General features: G+C 35.3%; 2 protein-coding genes across 3 annotated transcripts in view; both read left to right on the forward strand.

The window, feature by feature from the left end:
• Positions 1-5,876, forward strand: part of ulk1b (unc-51 like autophagy activating kinase 1) — a 42,168-nt gene extending 36,292 nt beyond the window's left edge. For both annotated transcript variants that reach the window (XM_056445932.1, XM_056445933.1), the window contains exons 27-28: positions 52-187; positions 4,394-5,876. In XM_056445932.1, coding sequence (XP_056301907.1) covers positions 52-187; positions 4,394-4,449 — 192 coding nt within the window. In that variant the 3' untranslated portion in view covers positions 4,450-5,876. The remainder of the gene's footprint in view (positions 1-51; positions 188-4,393) is intronic.
• A 6,960-nt stretch (positions 5,877-12,836) lies between these two features.
• pus1 (pseudouridine synthase 1) lies at positions 12,837-19,489 on the forward strand. The gene is made up of 6 exons (XM_056446224.1): positions 12,837-13,076; positions 13,163-13,372; positions 14,865-15,002; positions 16,072-16,174; positions 16,890-17,575; positions 19,372-19,489. Exons 1-6 carry the CDS (start codon positions 13,005-13,007, stop codon positions 19,402-19,404), a joined length of 1,242 nt encoding a protein of 413 aa, XP_056302199.1. The 5' UTR covers positions 12,837-13,004; the 3' UTR covers positions 19,405-19,489.
• The last annotated feature ends 132 nt before the right edge of the window (positions 19,490-19,621 follow it).

Below are 19,621 nucleotides of genomic sequence, written 5' to 3' on the forward strand. Positions count from 1 at the left end.
CTTCTATCTACTGTACATCAGGTGTATTTAAGTGGTGTTCTGGTCTTACAGGTGCAGGCTGCAGCTCTGGATGAGATGTTTCATCAGGGGGAAGCATCAATTCAGCGCTACCATAAGGCCTTGCTGCTCATGGAGGGTCTGTCGCTCCTCCTCACAGAACAGGCTGACATCCTTAGCATTAGCAAGTGTGAGTATAAGCACACATTCAAGCTACTGACAGACCTTAGTTTTCATGTTAGCTTTCAAGTTCAGGTTAAATATATATATATATATATATATATATATATATATATATATATATATATATATATATATATATATATATATATATATATATATATATATATATATATATAATATATATATAATAATATTATTATTATTATTATTATATATTTTTTTTATTATTATTATTTTTGTAACATGTTTATTTAAGGTTATCAAAATGATGGTACGATGTGCTTTTACAGACATAGTCAAAGGCAAGTTTTACAAAAAATTTGCAATGGGTTGTAGAAATTATAGTAATCCTTAAAAATAAGCCAACAGATAGATGGAGGTAAGGGGAAAAAGGAAAAAAGGGAAACATCACACCATCTATAAGTACTAATGTTGGTGACCAATTGGTCACATAGTCTCTGGAAAGGCACATATAACTAAATATAAAATTTCCTCATCACAGCACATTCAAATAATATAGACATGAGAAAAGAACATTAGAACAGAACAAAAGAAAATCTAAAAATCAAGTTATATTTTTAAAGTGCTCTTTTTAAGATTCTACAGTTCATGAAATGTATAATTTTGCAGTTACACTTTACAATAAGCTTTCTGTAGTTAATGTTAGTTAATTTATTTATTAACATAAACTAATAATGGGAATTACTTGTAAAACATTTATTAATCTTAGTTCAACATTTACTAATGCAATATTAACATCCAAATTCATGCGTGTTAACATTAACTAACAATGAAGAACTTTATTTCTATTAACTAACATTAAATAAGATAAATAAACACAGTAATACATGTATTCTTAATTGTTTGTTCATGCTAGTAAATACATTAACTAATACAACCTTATTGTAAAGTGTTAATGTAAAGTCAAACAAATCACCAAGGCTTCAAAAATGAAACCGTAAGATAAATGAAGATATTATCTCTCCAAAGGAAGAGCCGATTCTGATTGAAATAAATGGGTAATTCTAAGACTTCCTGCACAAACCTGCATAAGTTTGTATAGACTTTTTTCTTGGCTGCTGCATGGAGGGCGCCATAGCGACCAGCGTCTTCCGGTGGAATGCTAAGAACTTCCGTTTACAGCGTTTACAACCGATAATTTGCGCTCCGAAAATGGGTTTCAATAGCGTCTTGAGTGGATTACGGAGTGTTTTTGTGATGCACAACTTCGAAAGGTGTGTGTTAAAGCTGTTATAATCTGTCAAATGTGGTTCAGGCGCGCGAAAAAAACGTTCTCCTAGTTCACGTGTCTGCCGTCAGAAATACAGTGTGTGTGCGTGTGTGTGTGTTTCCCCGGCCTGTCAGCTAGCGGCCAATCAATACACACACACACGCCACACGCACACATGCAATACTTCACTGCAAACCAGATTACTGGCATGAAACTTAACAGGTATGCATGTCATGCAATTTACAAAAATGACCAATAAAAGTCCGTAAGTGATACTCTGCTGGCTGATTTGCATGTTCATTTTAATCGTGAGCTGTTTATGTTTTATTTAGTGTGTTGTATTTACCACGGTGTGTTTTTCATTTCAAAATGTCTGTTTATTTTCACTTTGTCTCAGTTATTAAATTTGTGTGCTAGTGGGACAGCACAGGTGACTTTAGCGATGACGAGGCTTCATTTACAGCAGAAGATGTCGCCTGTCAACGAGGGAAAAATGCCTCACAGCAGTTGTTTTTCATCCTATTTGATCACATTTTTTAAAATGATCAGTCCAGGAGGTGGCGCTGATCGACCACAGTATCAGTTTAGATGATAAAAACAGGTAAAATAGATTAAAACAATTGTTTCAAAGCTGTCCAAATGTGACTTTTTACACACATCAGCTGCAGACCGGAAGTTCTTAGCATTCTTCTCGCGCATACATGCAAAGCATTATGGGTAATTTTGCGTTCCAAGAAAAAGGTCTATAATGCCAGATTGTGGTTTTCATTGGCTGACTGCAAAAGTCTACTTGGATCCACAAACTCTGTAGTTGTTGCTGAGGTCTGAAAGTTTAGTTCTTGCTGTCAACAGGATGAGGCTATGCAAATAAAATGGACTTTAAATGCACTTCTAAGTCAGTGAAACAAGCGCTGATTTTAAAGTTTATAAAACTGCATTTACAAGTGCTGAGAAAACATCAGGAGCTAGAAATAAGATATTGCAGTGGTTGTTTGGTTTCCAACATGCACATTAAGTGGCAGACCAGTCACAACAGACTGGATCGTTTGACCAATCAGAGCAGGTGGGTTTAGATAGGCCAGATCTTTGAATTAACCATCTTAGACAATTTTTAAAAATAGCAGATGATGCAGTGTGTATTATGAGAAAATTAAACTGATTTTGACCTTGGAAGATGCAAACCTATACAAATTTAGGAACATACAAATACATAAAAGGGGCACTATAAAAGAACACAAGTCACCTAGAGTTAAAGAGTTAAGTTCTACCATTTTAATCCATTCATCCGATGTCCAGGTCTGTCGGGAGCACAGTTAGCTTAGCTTAGCATTAATCATTGAATCGGATTAGACCATTAGCATCTTACTTAAATCAAAAAAGAATTTGATAATTTTCTTATTTAAACTTGGCTATTCTGTATTTGCATCAGGTACTAAGACCACAAAAAATGAAATGTTGCTATTTTCTAAGTCAATAAGGATAGGAACTATATTGTCTGTTTGGCGTAATAATCAAGGAACTTAGCTTCCATACCATGCCTGCAGCAGGCGCAATGATATTATGCAGCGCTCTTACCTGCTGGGGAAAAACCAATGAATAGCTGAGAACTCTTTTAAGCTATTTTGTAATATCATTGCGCTGGCCTTGGTACACAATATAACTACAGAAGAGTCAAGCTTTAAATACACTCACCAGCCACTTTATTAGGTAAATCTGTCTAACTGCTTGTTAACGCAAATTTTTAATCAGCCAATCACTTGGCAGCAGCTCAATGCATTTAGGCAAGTAGACATGGTCAAGACTATCTACTGCAGTTCAAACTGAGCATCAGAATGGAGAAGAAAGGGGATTTAAGTGACTCTGAAAGAGGCATAGTTGTTGGTGCCAGACGGGCTGGTCTGAGTATTTCAGAAACTGCTGATCTACTTGGATTTTCATGCACAACCATCTCTACGGTTTACAGAGAATGGTCTAGAAAAGAGAAAATATCCAGTGAGCGGCAGTTCTGTGGGCACAAATGCCTTGTTGATGCCAGAAGTCAGAGGAGAATGGCCAGACTGGTTCGAGCTGATAAAAGGACATCAGTAACTCAAATAACCACTCGTTACAACCGAGGTATGCAGAAGATCATCTCTGAATGCACAACACGTCCAACCTTGAGTCAGATGGGCTACAGCAGCAGAAGACCACACCTGTAGCCATTCCTGTCAGCTAAGAACAGGAACCTGAGGCTACAATTCACACAGGCTCACCAAAATTGGACAATAGAAGATAGGAAAAATGTTGCCTGGTCTGATGAGTCTCAATTTCTGCTGTGACATTTGGATGGTAGGGTCAGAATTTAGTGTCAATAACATGAACAACATATTTTTGGCGCACTTTTGGCCTATTAGTACCCATTGAGCATCGTATCAATGCCACAGCCTACCTGAGTATTGTTGCTGACCATGTCCCATCTCTTTATGACCACAGTGTATCCATCTTCTGATGGCTACTTCCAGCAGGATAACGCGCCATGTCAGAAAGCGCAAATCATCTCAGACTGGTTTCTTGTCACCAGATTAGAATTCAATGACCAGATCTCAATCCAGTAGAGCATCAAACTCATCGTGGCTGTGCAGCTGACAAACCTGCAGCGACTGCGTGATGCTATCATGTCAACATGGATCAAAATCTCTGAGGAATATTGAATCTATACCACGAAAGATTAAGGCAGTTTTGAAAGCCAAAGAGGTCCAACCTGGCACTAGTAAGGTGTACCTAATAAAGTGGCCGATGAGTGTAAGAAAATAATATTTTGAGAGAGCTAATAGCCTAATCTGATTCAATGATTTATGCTAAGCTAAAAGAGCTGAACGGATTCAAAAAATGGTAAAAGTCAACTGCTTAAACTCTTAAGGAGCCTATTTCCCTATTTCCAAAACAAAAAGTGGAGAGTTCCTTTAAGAGCAGTTGTATAACCATTGTAATGTTTCCTTACAGGTAAGCAATGCATTGAACGCCGTCTCACCGCCTTGCAGTCGGGTCTCTGTGTGTAAAGTCTCTTCGCCACACTGATGTTTCACCCGTAAGATTCCCGTTTTCGCAACATCCTCCAGCAGCTTTTCCCATTTCCACCTATCAGAGCTCTCTATGGGAGGGAACGGGCCTCTTGATTGGACCAAGTTCGTCTGATGTCGAAACAGCGCAGATACAAAATTCTGCCACTTTGCATCATCTCAGACACAGAAGGACAGAGTAAATCCTGTGTCTGGAGTCCACATCAAACCTAATTCCACCATTCTAAAGAGTAGTTCCTCGGTGCACTTGTTGGCTTAAATAGGATGCGTGTTATAAATGGGTTGTGCAATCTTAGTTGATCTGAGATCAGATTTACCCACAAAACATCAGTTTCTTTAGGTTTTCGATTTAGTTATCACTACATTGACTTGCAGACTGACGCTGAAAGATTTTTAAGATGATTATTAGTGATTTATTAGTTGAGTTTGAGCTGTTTTGTGTGGTTGAAGTTGGTTGATTGGTTAGTTGGTTTCATTCCAAGTGTCTAGTTTGAAGAGTATATAATCCCTGGATGGATGTTTCGGAATTTGTGCACCATTTGAATGTTATAAAAGGCCCAAATTCTCCCATTAGAGGAGATCAATCAGACATTCACTCACCAAATTATGAGCCATTTATTTAAAGGAAGAAAATATTTAATTTAGCCAATTATTTAAAATACATTCTCATCGTTTCACAGAAGGAAACTGTACAAAGCCAGCAAAACCTTTTGTAGCACTTTAGTGAATGTTTACCAAGAGCATGTCAAATCCCTGTTTCCTAATATCGTGTGCAGTGTTCGGACATCTCTTATGACCTGTTAAGTCCCCCAATTTTTTAGAGATAGCTATTATTGTGTTTTATTTTGTGTTTGGCAATCACTTGTCTGAATGTAGTTCGGCTTTGTTTTAATTTTTAGGGCCTTCAGCTGTTATTTAGGCAGAAATATCAAGCCAAAAAAAATCTGTAGTGTTTTTGCAGCATTAAAAAAAAAACTATTTAAAAGGAACTGATTTATATCAGTTTTGCTATCCATTCCTGATTTATACTAGGACTTTAATACTCATTTTAGTGTTTGTTTGAAGACAGAATGTACGTCCTTTTTGGGTCGTGCATGCCTAGATGATCCTGTTGTTGATGTGAGCTGTGTTTGATCTGAAGCAGGTATATTAAATACAGGTCTTAAGATGAGTTTGTCTGCACTGTTCGAGGGCTCTTTTGAATAAGTCAGCTGAAGACATTCAAACACGAGCGGACTATTTAGTGTGAGCAGCACATGTTCTGTGTAAAGTAATAGAGTTAGTGCTTTTTAGCCTTTATTTCAATTGTGTTGTGTATGAATTTATGGAAGCCTGTTTTTGCAACTGGATTAAAAACTTGGGAACACTTTATAATAACTACACACTTAGTTTATTTATTAATCATTAGCAAATAGTGAATTCATTATTTAAGCGTTAAGTCTACATTAACAGACGTTAGTAAGCTGTTTATATATGCTCTATTCTTTATTTAAAATGTGCTTAATAATTGTACTTTAATATTTTGTTACTGTGAATTTTTCATGACTAAATTAAATATTGCATTATTTATAAATCATTTGTATTTAAGAGTAGTTGGTGGCTTTTAGAATCATTCAGAATGAGTTGGTAAATGATTAATAAACTATTCAAATCAATATTTATATATTATTATTCAGGCATATACTAATAGTTCATTGTTTCTGTTAATAAATGCTTTATTAACTCAAATTCATCTGGTTTTATGACCTAATCTAAAATGAGGACTATTTATGCTTTGTAGATCCCTTATAAATGACAATTAAAGGCTCAGTATTAAATGAACAATACATCTTTGCAATCCTATCTAAAAAGTAAAGTTACTGTAAAGTTTAAACATTGCTGAGTAACATGAGTGTCAAAATACAACATCATTTGATAAAACAACAAGCATAATAATAATATAATAATTTAACAATATAATACGATACAACAATGTTATTTAGTGATGTTTAAACTGTGCACTCATTTTATTTTAGATAAGGTTGCACAGATTTGTTTTGTTTTTTTGAGACAGTTTCAGATGAATAGAAATGAATAAAGTTGTTGTTTTTTCTTTTTTCATGTTAAGAAAAACTCTGAAACTGAGCCTTTAATTGTTATTTATAGGGGATTTAAAAAGCATAAATAGTCCTCACTTTAGATCAGGTCACAAAACTGGATGAAGTTGAGTTACTAAAGCATTTATCAACATACAAATGAACTATTAGTTAGTATATGCCTGAATAATGAGAAATATAAATGTTAATTTGAATAGTTTATTAATCATTTACTTGCGCATCCTGAATAATCTTTGAAAACCAACAGCTACTCTCAAAAAAACGATTTGTAAATGATGAAATACTTAACTTAGTAATGAAAAAGTATGAAAATACAATCATTAAGTACATTATATGTGTGTTTATAAGGCAAGAATAGAGTATTTGTATCTGCACTTATAAACTGCTTACTAACATCTGTTAATGTAGAGTTAATGCTTAGCAAATAATGAATTCACTATTTGCTAATGATTAATAAATGATTTATTTCTCACAATTTCACTTCTTTTCCAGCAGTTCTGAGAGATTAGATTTTTAAATTTGCTTTTTTTCCAAGCATTTCCATGTATAATCTTATATTTATTGTGTGTTTATGTTTTTGCAGTATCGTATTATGACTTTATTAGTCACATTTGCAGGTTTAAATGACACCTTCACACTTTCTGAGGTGTATCTTGCTATTATTTACTACTTTCTCTTTTTTTCGCAATTCTGAAGGTACACATCACAATCCTGACGACTTATTTGGATATATAAACTTATAATTTATAAATTCTCAATTAAACTCACAATTCTATTAAGCAAAGGTCTGCACTGTGATATATAAACGTAACAATTGACATTTTATTTCTTCCCCAGCGGAAACAAGCTTCCATACATTATTATGTTTGTGTTCAAATATTTAAAACCTTTTTAAAATGTGCCTTTAAAGGAGAAAAAAAAGCAAAAACTGAAACACTGAAAAATATTTTGTTGTTCTATTTAGTTTTTCATTTGATTTCGTACGTTGTCAGTATGGAGTGAGTTGAGTTGTGTTGAGTTGAATTCGACAGCAGTGAGAAGGATTTCCTATAGTTTTGCTTCACTTTTATGTGTGTGAATGTATTTGGTGTGTTTAGAGATCATGCTAATTAGTTTTCTTTGAATAAACTGAAGCGTGTGTGTGTGTTGATGGTGAGATATAAGCTATTATGTCTGTTTCGAGCTCTGAAGGCCAGTTGCCATTCATAATAACATGCATTTCCTCCTTTTAATACCAGTAAAACAACTTCTTTTTTCCTCATTTTCAGTTTCTGATCAGTTTGGATTATTCTGCATTGAGAAGCAGTGCATTTGTGCTTTTAAATCTGCATAAAATAAACCCCCATCAAATGTTAATCGTCGCCTAAATGGACATTGGATATATTGTGTCATTTTAAATCGCTGTGTACAGCATGAAGTGTTTGTTTCAGTAGGTTTCTCTGATTTGAACATCACACAACACTAATGTCTCGCTCTCATTCTGTTCTTGGGTAATAATAACGGACGTCTGTTTTACCTTGATCTCTCAATGTCACGTGTAAATATGGATTGTAAATTATCGCTTGAAACCTGTACATTGAATAATAAACGCATGGAGATTTGCTTTTCATTACCCTCTCTCCCCACCAAAGATATGAGCGTTTCCAGTTGTGACTGTTGATGGGATATTTACAGTCGTTTGTTCTGTAAAAAGACCTGTACACACACTTTCGTGTCTATATAAGATGTACCTTTTTGCTTTAAACAGTACAGCACCAATAAACGAGGAAAATCGATATGTTGTCTGACGGCGTCATTGTTTGTGTCCCATTGCATTGACTAATAGTTTGAGTAATCTGTGGTGATATTTCATATAATTCATAAATTATTTACAAACTGAAAGGTTTATGGATGTATTTTACGAATAGTTTTATTTATATTTACCACATGATATATTTTATTTATTATTATTTTATTAAATGTTTTCCTTTTAAGCAACGGAAAACAGTGAGCATATGGTAAATTGTATTGTATTTTAAGTAACTAAAAAATACAGTTATTTAAAAGTTTTATTGTTATAATTAGGACAGCACTTTAAAGCTTTCAGATTGTCTGGATTATGATTTATAATGTGCTTTTCTTGATTTATTTCTGGGGCCGTGAGGTTCTGTTAACTACTAGTGACATTTCTTTTAAATAAAAAAAATGTATTTATTTCGAAATCGTTTAAAAATGTCATGTTTTTGAACATTTTAAAATAAATGTTTAGACCAAACATCGACATGGTGGCTCAGTGGTTAGCACTGTCGCCTCACAGCAAGAAGGTCGCTGGGTTGAGCCTCGGCTGGGTCAGTTGGTATTTCTGTGTGAAGTTTGCATGTTCTCCCCGTGTTAGCATGGGTTTCCTCCGGGTGCTCCGGTTTCCCCCACAGTCCAAAAGAACTGTGGTACAGGTGAATTGGGTAGGCTAAAATGTTCATATGTATGTGTGTGAATGAGTGTGTATAGATGTTTCCCACTGATGATTTGCTGCTGGAAGTAAAACATATGCTCGTTACGTTGGCGGTTCATTCCGCTGTGGCTACCGCTGATGAATAAAGGAACTAAGCCGAAAATTAATTAATTAATTAAAATATTTTTATTTGATATTAGGATCAGATGTTATCAGACTGGCATCACGGTGGCGACCAGCACGATCGCCTCACAGCAAGAAGGTCGTTGGTTTGAGTCCCGGCTGGGTCAGTTTGCATTTCTGGAGTTTGCATGTTCTCCCCGTGTTTGCGTGGGTTTCCTCTGGGTGCTCCGGTTTCCCCCTTAAGTCCAAAGACATGCAGTACAGGTGAATTGGGTAAGCTAAATTGTCTGTAGTCAGGCCCGTAGCCAGCCAGGTGAGAGGGGTGGTTCTTTTTTTTTTTTTTTTTTTTCAAAAAGTGGACCTTTTTGCAGTTAAACGCCTCAGTTTCTATTTAACTACGAGATTTAAATACTGTGTTTTAGTGACATTTTAAGCAGTACTTTTTTTTGCTGGATTAACTAGTCAGATGTCATCATAACCACACTTTTTGATGTACTAAAAATATTTTATAAAAAATTGCAATAAAGAAACATTAAAACAAATTTATTACATCATATCATTAGGAAAAAATAGAAATCTGTTAAAGTTTTAAAGTAAAAAAAAAACTGTAGCCTACTGTCATTTATTAGACAAAAAACAAACTGGCCAGCACATGCAACTGTCCTCAGTCACAATTTGGCCATTTCAATAAAAATAATAATTAAATAATAATAATAATTAATTCTGCAGAATTTTTCTAGCCTCTTTGGTTAAAAAAAAAGTAATTTTTTAAATTCCCGGATATCAACAATAACCTAAATATATTCATATCATTTTAATATGGTCCACTTCTGGTGCTTCACACCTTTTTATTGCTCATTTTTATTTCAGAAATAAGGTCCAAGATTTAGAATAAAAGTTACCTGTAAAATGTTTTCTCTGTTTAAAAACAATACAGTAGTGAAAGACTTCTCTTACATCAGATTATAGTCCCACCGAAGCAATAGCCGACAAATGATTCCGTTTGGTCTTAAAGCCTTGATTATTTTCATTATATAAGATGGCAGCAGTCAAAATAGGACAAATGAGCTCATTGTATGGGACAAATTCTGGTCCTTTGTCAGTGAGGGGTGGGTCTTCCGAACCCCCCTGGCTACAGACCTGAAAAGTTAGAACATGTTTTATGCTTAAAGTAAACATGTTTTAATAGAATTTTGGCTGTAAAAGCGTACCTACAGGTGTTTCAGGCGCAGGTCAGACTTTCTCCAGGTAATAATTTATTTTATTTATATTAATTTATGAATGATTATACCTGTCTAGTTTCATCTTTAATGCATCCCAGATCATTCTGAAGTGGTTTGAGCGATCGGATATCTGATCAGAATAAATGAAGTGACCAAACAGCCGCATAAACACAGACGTGACAGGAATATATATATTGAATATAAATATATTATATAATATTATTATATAATATTAAATTACATAAAATAATTAAAAGGAAAAATGCTGGACCTTTTGGCCGTGGGGGTGGTTAGTAGCAAGTAACATGCTATTAGGTTATGTGACCGCTAGACAGCGTCCTTGGATAATAAGAAGTTTACCACCACTAGGAGTTTAACAGGGTCGTAGGCCCACACGGACTCTGCGCGCGCAGAATTCCAGAGATTTTCGCAGAATTCCGCAGATTTTTAGCCCATGATTTATTCTGTTTATTTACTTAAGTAAATGTGTGTAAATCTATATTTATTCAGTTTTTAATTAATTACAGTAATATTATTGACTAATATGAAAATGTTCATCTGATTTATGTAATAAAGTAATACAGTAGTTTGTACAGTAATATTTTCTGTCTTTTAGTAGATATATTATATGAGAGACTTGCTTTGTTTACCAAATAAAGTGAATCTAATTGGATTTGCATTTTAAACATGAAATAAAAGCTAAAAAGATATTATTTTTTTATTTCACATATTAAGGTTTTAGTTATGACACTCCCAAAATAATTCCGCAGAAATGCGCAGATTTCTACCAAAATTCTCCGCAGAAATAGCAAAAAACGCCCGCAGATTCCGTCTGGCCCTCATTGGTCAGAGCAGTGTGTCCTAGCCAGGCTCACTTTCTGTTCTAATGTCCCTGCATCTGTCTTTAATTATATTCATCTGTCTCCATATTCTACTGCATCCCAGAATATTACACAGCACCAAAAATGTAAAAGTATAAATTCAATATATTTTATATGTTTTTGGCCATAGCCGACCCGCAACTTCATCTGCATTCCTATAAAGCTCGTCGGTTCTCTCTCAGTGTTGTCAGTTCTCTCGGTGTTGCTGGCTGTACTTGACCAAGGTGAGTTCAATACCGACGGTACGAGTGGAGCCACGCCAATCTCACGAAGTCCGCTTCGTGAAGCTTCACTCGGGCCCGTCTGTGCTGTAGTTCCTTGCGGTTTGCGTACATAAACGCAATATCGCGAAGAATATTACGTGTTTGTTGCTCGAAATGTGCCGCCGAGCAACATTCCAGTGAACACTGGCACGGACTGGCGCCCGGTTAGCTCGTGGCGAGGCGAGGCGGCTTGTGAACCCTAGGCAGGGAGCAATACAAGGCCTCTCAAGGACCCTCAGGAAAACACGGGAGGCCGGTAGTGGGACCCCGCTGCGAGGGTTATGGTGGGTGGGAGCAGCGAGGCCCACTCATCGTCTATTTTAAACTATAGTTTCAAACTTTAGTTTACTATAGTTTAAAATAGAAACCATGATAACTGTAATGTTTTAACTCTATGTCTGGCTGTTGTAATGTTTTGCTTTGTTTTTCAGCAGAGTTGTTGAGCAAAGAAGGACTATTGAAGACAACCGCGGGTTGGGTTATATTCATGAGCGCGCGCATTATATTTTCTGTGCTGTTTTCTGAAAGTTTATCTTGTTTAGAAAAGTTTGCAAGTCAAACAAAATAAACTATACTATTTCTTAACACCTGTCTCGTGTTTTATTGATACTCTACAGCAATACACTGTCATATAAGTCTGTTGAATGCATTTGTATGCAACATGGTTTGACAATAAAGTAGTCTAACAAATAAATAGTTGTTATAAATGTACCTTCATTAGTCAACATTTGGTGTAGGTAATAAAAAAGTTAATCAAAGATGTCCTATTATTGTGGCTTTGAGGCTCCATGGGAATCGAATTACTGGGCATAGTTGTTTAAAATTACACTTTACTACAATATATTATTAATATAAATATATTATATTAGTTATATAATAATATATTAAATATATTAAATTACATAAAATAATTGAAAGTACAAATTCTGGACCTTTGGGCCGTGGGGGGTGCCATGGCTACGGGCATGGTAGAGTTTGTGTGTGAATGCAAGAGTATATGGGTATTTCCCAGTGTTGGGTTGTGGCTGGAAGGGCGTCTGCTGCGTAAAACACAACACATGCTGGATAAGTTGGCAGTAAATTCAACTGTAGCGACCCCTGATTAATAAAGGGACCAACCCAAAAAGAAAATGAATTACTGTTATCAGACCTTTACAAAATAAAACCTAATAAATCTTGTTTAATATAAAAATCTTGTTATTGTTTTGGTTTTGATACGTGCTGACATCTAAAATTTACAAAGAAAAAGGAGTGTGGATAATGCTGTGGAATTGGCGTTCCTTTTGGCATATATTCACAAAACCTGGCAACCCATTTTAGGTCACGCGATATTTTGCGAGATGTGAAAGTTCAGCGGCTCCACGTGGGTGTATGCATGTTACAGGGGAAGTAAATAAGTTGTAGCGGTTAAAACAGATAATACAGCTGTCAAAATACATATAAAATCAGTTTTATAGAAATAATTCCGCTATTAAAAATTCACATCAGAGAGAATCTCCCTGAGACTCTGTAATGACATGCTGAGGAGCTCCTGTCGGATCATTAACAATATATTATCACGACATTTACTACAGTCCTCAAAATTAAAGGTGAGGTTTTTAAACACTTCATTCTGGTCTGAAGTAAATAATGTTTGTTCGTTTAAATGTTCGCCTTTAACTCGGCTTTTCTCCAGGGTGACCAGACTCGTGTGTTTTGCACGTTTTTCAACATGACTGAGGATTCAGTCAAAGCTGTGAAAAGAGCAGCAGATGATGATGATCCGCACGCCGAAACCGAGCATGAAGACAAGAAGCTGAAAACAGACCCGGAGGAGAGGAAGTACCCCAAGAAAAAAGTGGCCCTGCTGATGGCGTATTCGGGGAAAGGGTATTATGGGATGCAGGTGAGTTATGATGGAGCAGGACCGTGATTTATGGGGATGTCGAACTCAAATTACGCTGACAAAAGTGATTTTGTATACTTGAGAATCATTAGGTGTTTATTTAGTAATGAATTAAAGATTAAATATCAAAATATGTGTGACATAATATTCCATTTTTATTCTACATAAGTTACATTTAAGTAAGAATGAAACAACATACTTTTTGACCCATACTGTTGAAATATATAAAATAATAAATTATAATAATGCATTTTTTTACATATCTATTTGCCCAAATACTTGCTGACACATTAGTAAAACCTAATCTATTGAAAGATACACTCACCGGCCACTTTATTGGGTACACTATAGTAGTACTGGGTTGAACCACCTTTTACCTTCAGAACTGCCTGAATCCTTTGTGGCATAGGTTCATCAAGGTACTGGAAATATTCCTCAGAAATTTTGGTCCATATTGACATGATAGCATCACCCACAAGGTTTATACGGTCATGGAAAACCTGTAAAGGTTTTGTAAAGACTGAAAAAAAAGTTTTGGAAAAGTCAATTCAATTCACCTTTATTTGTATAGCGATTTTACAATGTAGATTGTGTCAAAGCAGCTTCACATTAAAGATCATAGTAAATTAAAACAACGTAGTTCAGTTTTCAGTGTTTAAGTTCAGTTCAGTTTAGCTCAGTTCAGTGTGGTTTAATAATCACTACAGAGAGTCCAAACACTGAAGACCAAATCCATCAATGAGCAGCTTTACAGATCCCGAACCATGCAAGCTAGTGACGACAGCGGCGAGGAAAAAACTTCACCAATTGGCGAAAGTGAAGAAATAAAAAACCTTGAGAGAAACCAGGCTCAGTTGGGCACGACCATTTCTCCACTGACCAAACACAGGTCTTGTGCAGAGCTGCAGTCTAGGCGCTGGAAGCTGGGCCTCAGCGAATACTCGTCTGTCCCTGGAGCGTCGCAGTCTCATGCTCTCCACTTCTCCATGACCACCACAGTAGCTGCTCAGGATACGGCCTGGTCCAGGATATGGAAACCTTGGGATCATCTCGTCGCTGGTCTTGGATCAAGTCAGTGGCGCTGCGTAGTCTGAGGGCCTCAGGATGAGTATCCCCAGGTGGAAATAGAGAATAAAGAGAATAATTAGCATAGCTGCTGTTCATAGTGTATATAAACGAGATGCAGAAACCTGTGTAGAGCACATTCATGTATCATACCACTAAGTGATGCACTGAGTGTATGCTATAATAAAAAGATAGGTCTTTAATCTAGTTTTGAACTGTGAGAGTGTGTCTGAGCCTCGGACGTTATCAGGAAGGCTATTCCAGAGTTTGGGAGCCATAAATGAAAAGATTTGACCTCCTTTACTCGACTTTGCTATTCTAGGTACTACCAGAAGCCCTGTTGTAAATCAGATAAACACTTTTATTGTTAATTCCAATTCTCTTTTCATCTTTCATCCTTTTAATAATAGCTGTCCTTTTCATTCAGAGAAATGCAAGAAACTCACAGTTCAAAACGATTGAGGATGAACTGGTCACTGCTCTTGTTGGAGCTGGATGTATCCCAGAAGGCCATGCAGAAGAGATGAAGAAGATGTCTTTCCAGAGGAGTGCACGAACTGATAAGGTGAAGAATTACATTTTTTAAAGAAGATTTAAATCCATTTATTTTAGTGAACAGTATTTTATTTTATCGTACAGTAGTTTAATATCTTAAATAGTCTTGAAACCCACAATTTGTACATTAAGGAAACATGGCAAAGGGAATGGGACAACATCATAAATAACAAATTACATGAAATTAACCCGAAAATAAATGAAAGACACTTAGCAAATTATAATTTTGAGACCAGGCATGAACTATACTATAGGTCTATACTAGATGTTGAATTGGACATTCTAGGTTGACTCATTTGTATTTACTGAATAACGAAGCACCACCTAAATGTAATTACTGCCAAGCTGCTTTTACCATGAAACATATTTAGTTGGAATGTGGAAGTTAGAATACAATTAGACTACATTTTTATAAGGAGATTACTTTGTACATTTTTACAAAGGTACCCTCTTAAATTATTTATCAAAAATTGAACTGAAATGTCACATTTAACTTTAAATATTTTTGTGTGAATTTTATTTATTTATATTGTATATATTTGTCTAAGTAACTTTGTATTGTAATACGAATTTGTTTTTATCATGTAATATTTTTATGTATATCCATTTTGCCACGAAATAGCCGTAAGTTGCTGATGCAGCAATAAATAAATATCTTAAATAAAATAGTTGCATTATCATTTACTTTATATAATTATATAGCAAAAATTGGTTGAAATAAAACTATGGAAAATAAAAATTACTTTGTCTAAAATCAAAATAGAAATGGTAAATAAAAACCTATTAAAATGTATTAGTAAATAATATAATAGTATCCCAATGACACCAAAATGGCACTGGTTATATTTCTTTATACATTTAGAAATGTATTATTCTGTATGACTACAGTTAATAATGTAATCACATCCAGCAAAGAAAATTTGGAAATTAAATAAAATACTAAAATAAAAATATAAGAATTTTATTAAAAAAAAAAAAAAAAAAGCAATTAGCAAATAAATACTAATAATTTATCGATTTTAATATATTAACCAAAATGGTACACCACAATAACTCATGTCCTCTGGTTGCATTGACAGGGTGTTTCCGCTGTTGGTCAAGTTGTTTCCCTGAAGGTGTGGATGATTGAGAACATCCTGGAGAAAATCAATGCTCATCTGCCACCTCAGATCAGAGTTTTAGGTTGAGATTCTTTTTGCATATTTACTGTGAAATTACATTTATTTTTTGTTATTCTATTACTCCGTTCATTTTCGTAGCTTTTATTTGATAATTTTCAGTTTAATTTGTTCAATGAATACAATTAAACATAAAATGTCATCTAAAAATATACATAAAATGTAGTCTAAAGAATAAAAAATAAAGAATAAAAATTTGTAAACAATACAAAACAATTTGTATACAATACTAATATTCATCAGGAGTTTCCACAGCAGAATAAACTGCAAACTTATCCAGCACATGTTTTGCCCTTCCTGCTGCAAGCCAGACATCCATACACGCTCATTCACAGGCATACACTACGGCCAATTTAGTTTATTCAATTCACCTGTAGCGCATGTCTTTTGACTGTGGGGGAAACCAGAGCACCCGGAGGAAACCCACGCGAACATGGGGAGAACATGAAAACTCCACACAGAAATGCCAACTGACCCAGCCGGGACCCGAACCAGTGACCATCTTGCTGTGAGGTGACAGTGCTAACCACTGAGCCATCGTGTTTCCTTTTGTTTTATGTTCAGTTCACTTAACTGGTTTGTGATGGGACAACAGGAATTAATTGTGTGGAACCCTGCATTTTTTTACAGTGATCATTCTTTTTAACTGTTTATCTAGCAATAACAAAAGCTGACCATCATCTCCACATCACATTTTTTAACTTTTCTCAAACTTGCAGGTTGCAAAAGAGTCACCGGTGGCTTCAATTCCAAAAACAACTGCTACGCCCGCACCTATTCCTACATGCTCCCGACTGTGGCCTTCTCCCCAAAAGACTATAACCAGGAGGACACGTCTTTTCGTCTGACCCCAGAAACTCTTCAGACGGTCAACCGGCTATTCGGCCTGTACAAAGGCACCCACAACTTCCACAATTTCACCTCACAGAAAGGTCACCGGGACCCCAGTGCCATGCGTTACATCACCCACATGTCCTGCGGAGAGCCGTTCATCAGAAAAGACGCTGAATTTGCCGTCATCACAGTGCGAGGCCAGAGCTTTATGATGCACCAGATCCGCAAGATGATCGGCCTCGTGATCGCTGTGGTTAAAGGATACGTGGATGAAGGGGTGATGGAGAAGAGCTGGGGAGAGGAGAAAGTTGGTGTTCCCAAAGCTCCAGGGCTCGGGTTGGTGCTGGAGCGTGTGCATTTTGATGGCTACAACAAACGTTTCGGTGGAGACGGCATTCACGAGACTCTGGAATGGACCAAGGAGGAAGAAACCATCGCGGATTTTAAGGAAAAGCACATTTATCCGACTATCGTGGAGACCGAGCTCAATGAGAAGTCAATGGTGAATTGGATGACGTCGCTGTGCATTCATGATTTCGAAGAGACGGCCACAGGAAATCAAGACCGCAAAGTGGGTATTTTATTACAGTTGTAGTGTATATTTTTAGTCATGCAGTATCAATTTGTGACTTTTTACCTTGCAGTTTTGACTATTTTTAAGACAAATTCAAGTTTTTTTTATTCTGTCTTTTTTTGCTGGCAGTTGTAAGTTTATGGCTCTATTTTAATGATCTAGGCGCAAAGTCTAAAGCGCATGGTGCAAAAGCATTAAGGGCATGTCTGAATCCACTTTTGCTATTTTAAGAATGGAGAAATACGCTCTGCGCCTCGGCACATGGTCTAACAGGGTTTGCTTATTCTCTTAATGAGTTATGAGTGTGTTTTGAGCACAAAGTGCATTAAACTAATCAGAGTCTCATCTCCCATTCACTTTAAGAGTCAGTTGTGTCGCGCCATGGCACATTTGCTTTTTACATGGAGGACTTTGTAAATAGAAAAACCGAACACTTCACTAACGAGAAAACCGTTAAACAGACAATCTGCAGCAGGAGGATAAACAATGAGTGTCCTCCATTCGGCCTCTTTACTTTCTCTTTACTTTACTTTTACTCTTCACTGTGTTGTATGCACTTCACTGAAGACATCCATTAGCCTACACAATTAATTTCATTTGTTAAGCGCAAAGATTTGTTTCAAAACTATTTCTAAATTCAGTTTAATTTTCAGCAAACGAAAAAATTAACAATAATAATGAAATGAGTTATATCCAAACACACTTCCTGTTCTTATGCTCCATATGGTGATGCATACGTCTCCAAAACCAGACAGGTGGACAAATCTAAACTTGTGTTTATTAAAACAAATATAAAGATGCATATAATAAATAATATTGCTAATGATAATAACATTATTATTACAGAGTGGTGCAAATGGATTTGCTATTTAAAAATCGTGGTGCAAAACGTGAAAATTACTGTTGCGCTGGACTGAAAATAGCAACAAATTGCGCCTTATTGTGCTGGGTGTTTGATAGGGCCCGTTATCTTGAAATAACTTTTTTTTTTTTTTTTTTTTTTTTTTTTTTGAGTTTATATTTCTGCCTTTTTTTCTTTTTTTTTTTTTTAGAATTCTCATTTGCATTTCTCTATTAATTTAGTTCTATTTAAATTTTTTTCTCAGAATTAAGACTTTATTTCTCGCAATTTTGACTTAAAAAAAATAGGAATTGTGATATATTTACTCGTAATTGTGTGAAAGTTCCAGCTCAAAGAAAACATTTTAAATTGTGAGCTGGTAACTTGAAATTTTGAGATTTAAAATCAATCAATCTCAGAATAAAACTCATCTGTGTGATTAAAAAAGTTTAAAGTACATTTTATTTGAGTTAGAATCAAGTTTCAGTATTATTATTTTTTTTCAAATCATAGAAGTACTTTTTTATTATTTTTATATAAACACTAATGTGCAAACAATATAGGTAAAATAACATTTTGAAAGGATTTGGAAACGTCAAATGAAAATGGTACATTAAATCTTTATGCCATTAGGTGATGATAAGTGACTGTTAAAAATGACTTTAGGATTATTTGTTCTAGAATCTAGAGATTTGATCCAGGAATGAAACAAGTCTTCATTTAATCAAAGTTAAGTTTTATAATTCAGACGAGTTAGGTCAATGTTTTTTAATAGACTGCAGCATTTTTTCTTTTTGATTATTGTCTTTAGAATTGTGGAATAATCTTGGTCTCATCATTATAAACAAAAGATAATTATTCTCAGCTTATCCAGAATCATTGTACCCTACAGACTGAATATGATTATGAATTATTCGCAATACATTTATCAGTTGCCTTTTTTTGTTCCCAGGATGATGACGAAGATGGAAATGCATCTGACTGAACCAAAGGAAACAGATCTCCTTATTTTGTTTTACTTTTGTGAGAATTCAGTTCCTATGTTTGCATTATTATAATTCTGAAATTAAAAAAAATGCTTTTATTAAGTCTCCTTTGTTTGATTTTGTGTTAAACGATGGCCATTTGCTGAGGTTTTAACAGTTAGAAAGTTTCATAAGGGTTCATAAAAACAAAGCTAAATCATTTACTGTAGTCACATT

This window comes from Danio aesculapii, chromosome 21 (assembly GCF_903798145.1).
Source record: "Danio aesculapii chromosome 21, fDanAes4.1, whole genome shotgun sequence".
Lineage (NCBI taxonomy): Eukaryota > Metazoa > Chordata > Actinopteri > Cypriniformes > Danionidae > Danio > Danio aesculapii.

Coding starts and splice junctions, on each gene's coding strand:
- pus1 (XM_056446224.1), top strand. CDS start 13,005: ATGCTGAGGAGCTCCTGTCGGATCATTAACAATATATTATCACGACAT. Junction 16,175..16,889: donor ACCTCAGATCAGAGTTTTAG/GTTGAGATTCTT, acceptor TCAAACTTGCAG/GTTGCAAAAGAGTCACCGGT. Junction 17,576..19,371: donor CAGGAAATCAAGACCGCAAA/GTGGGTATTTTA, acceptor TTTTGTTCCCAG/GATGATGACGAAGATGGAAA.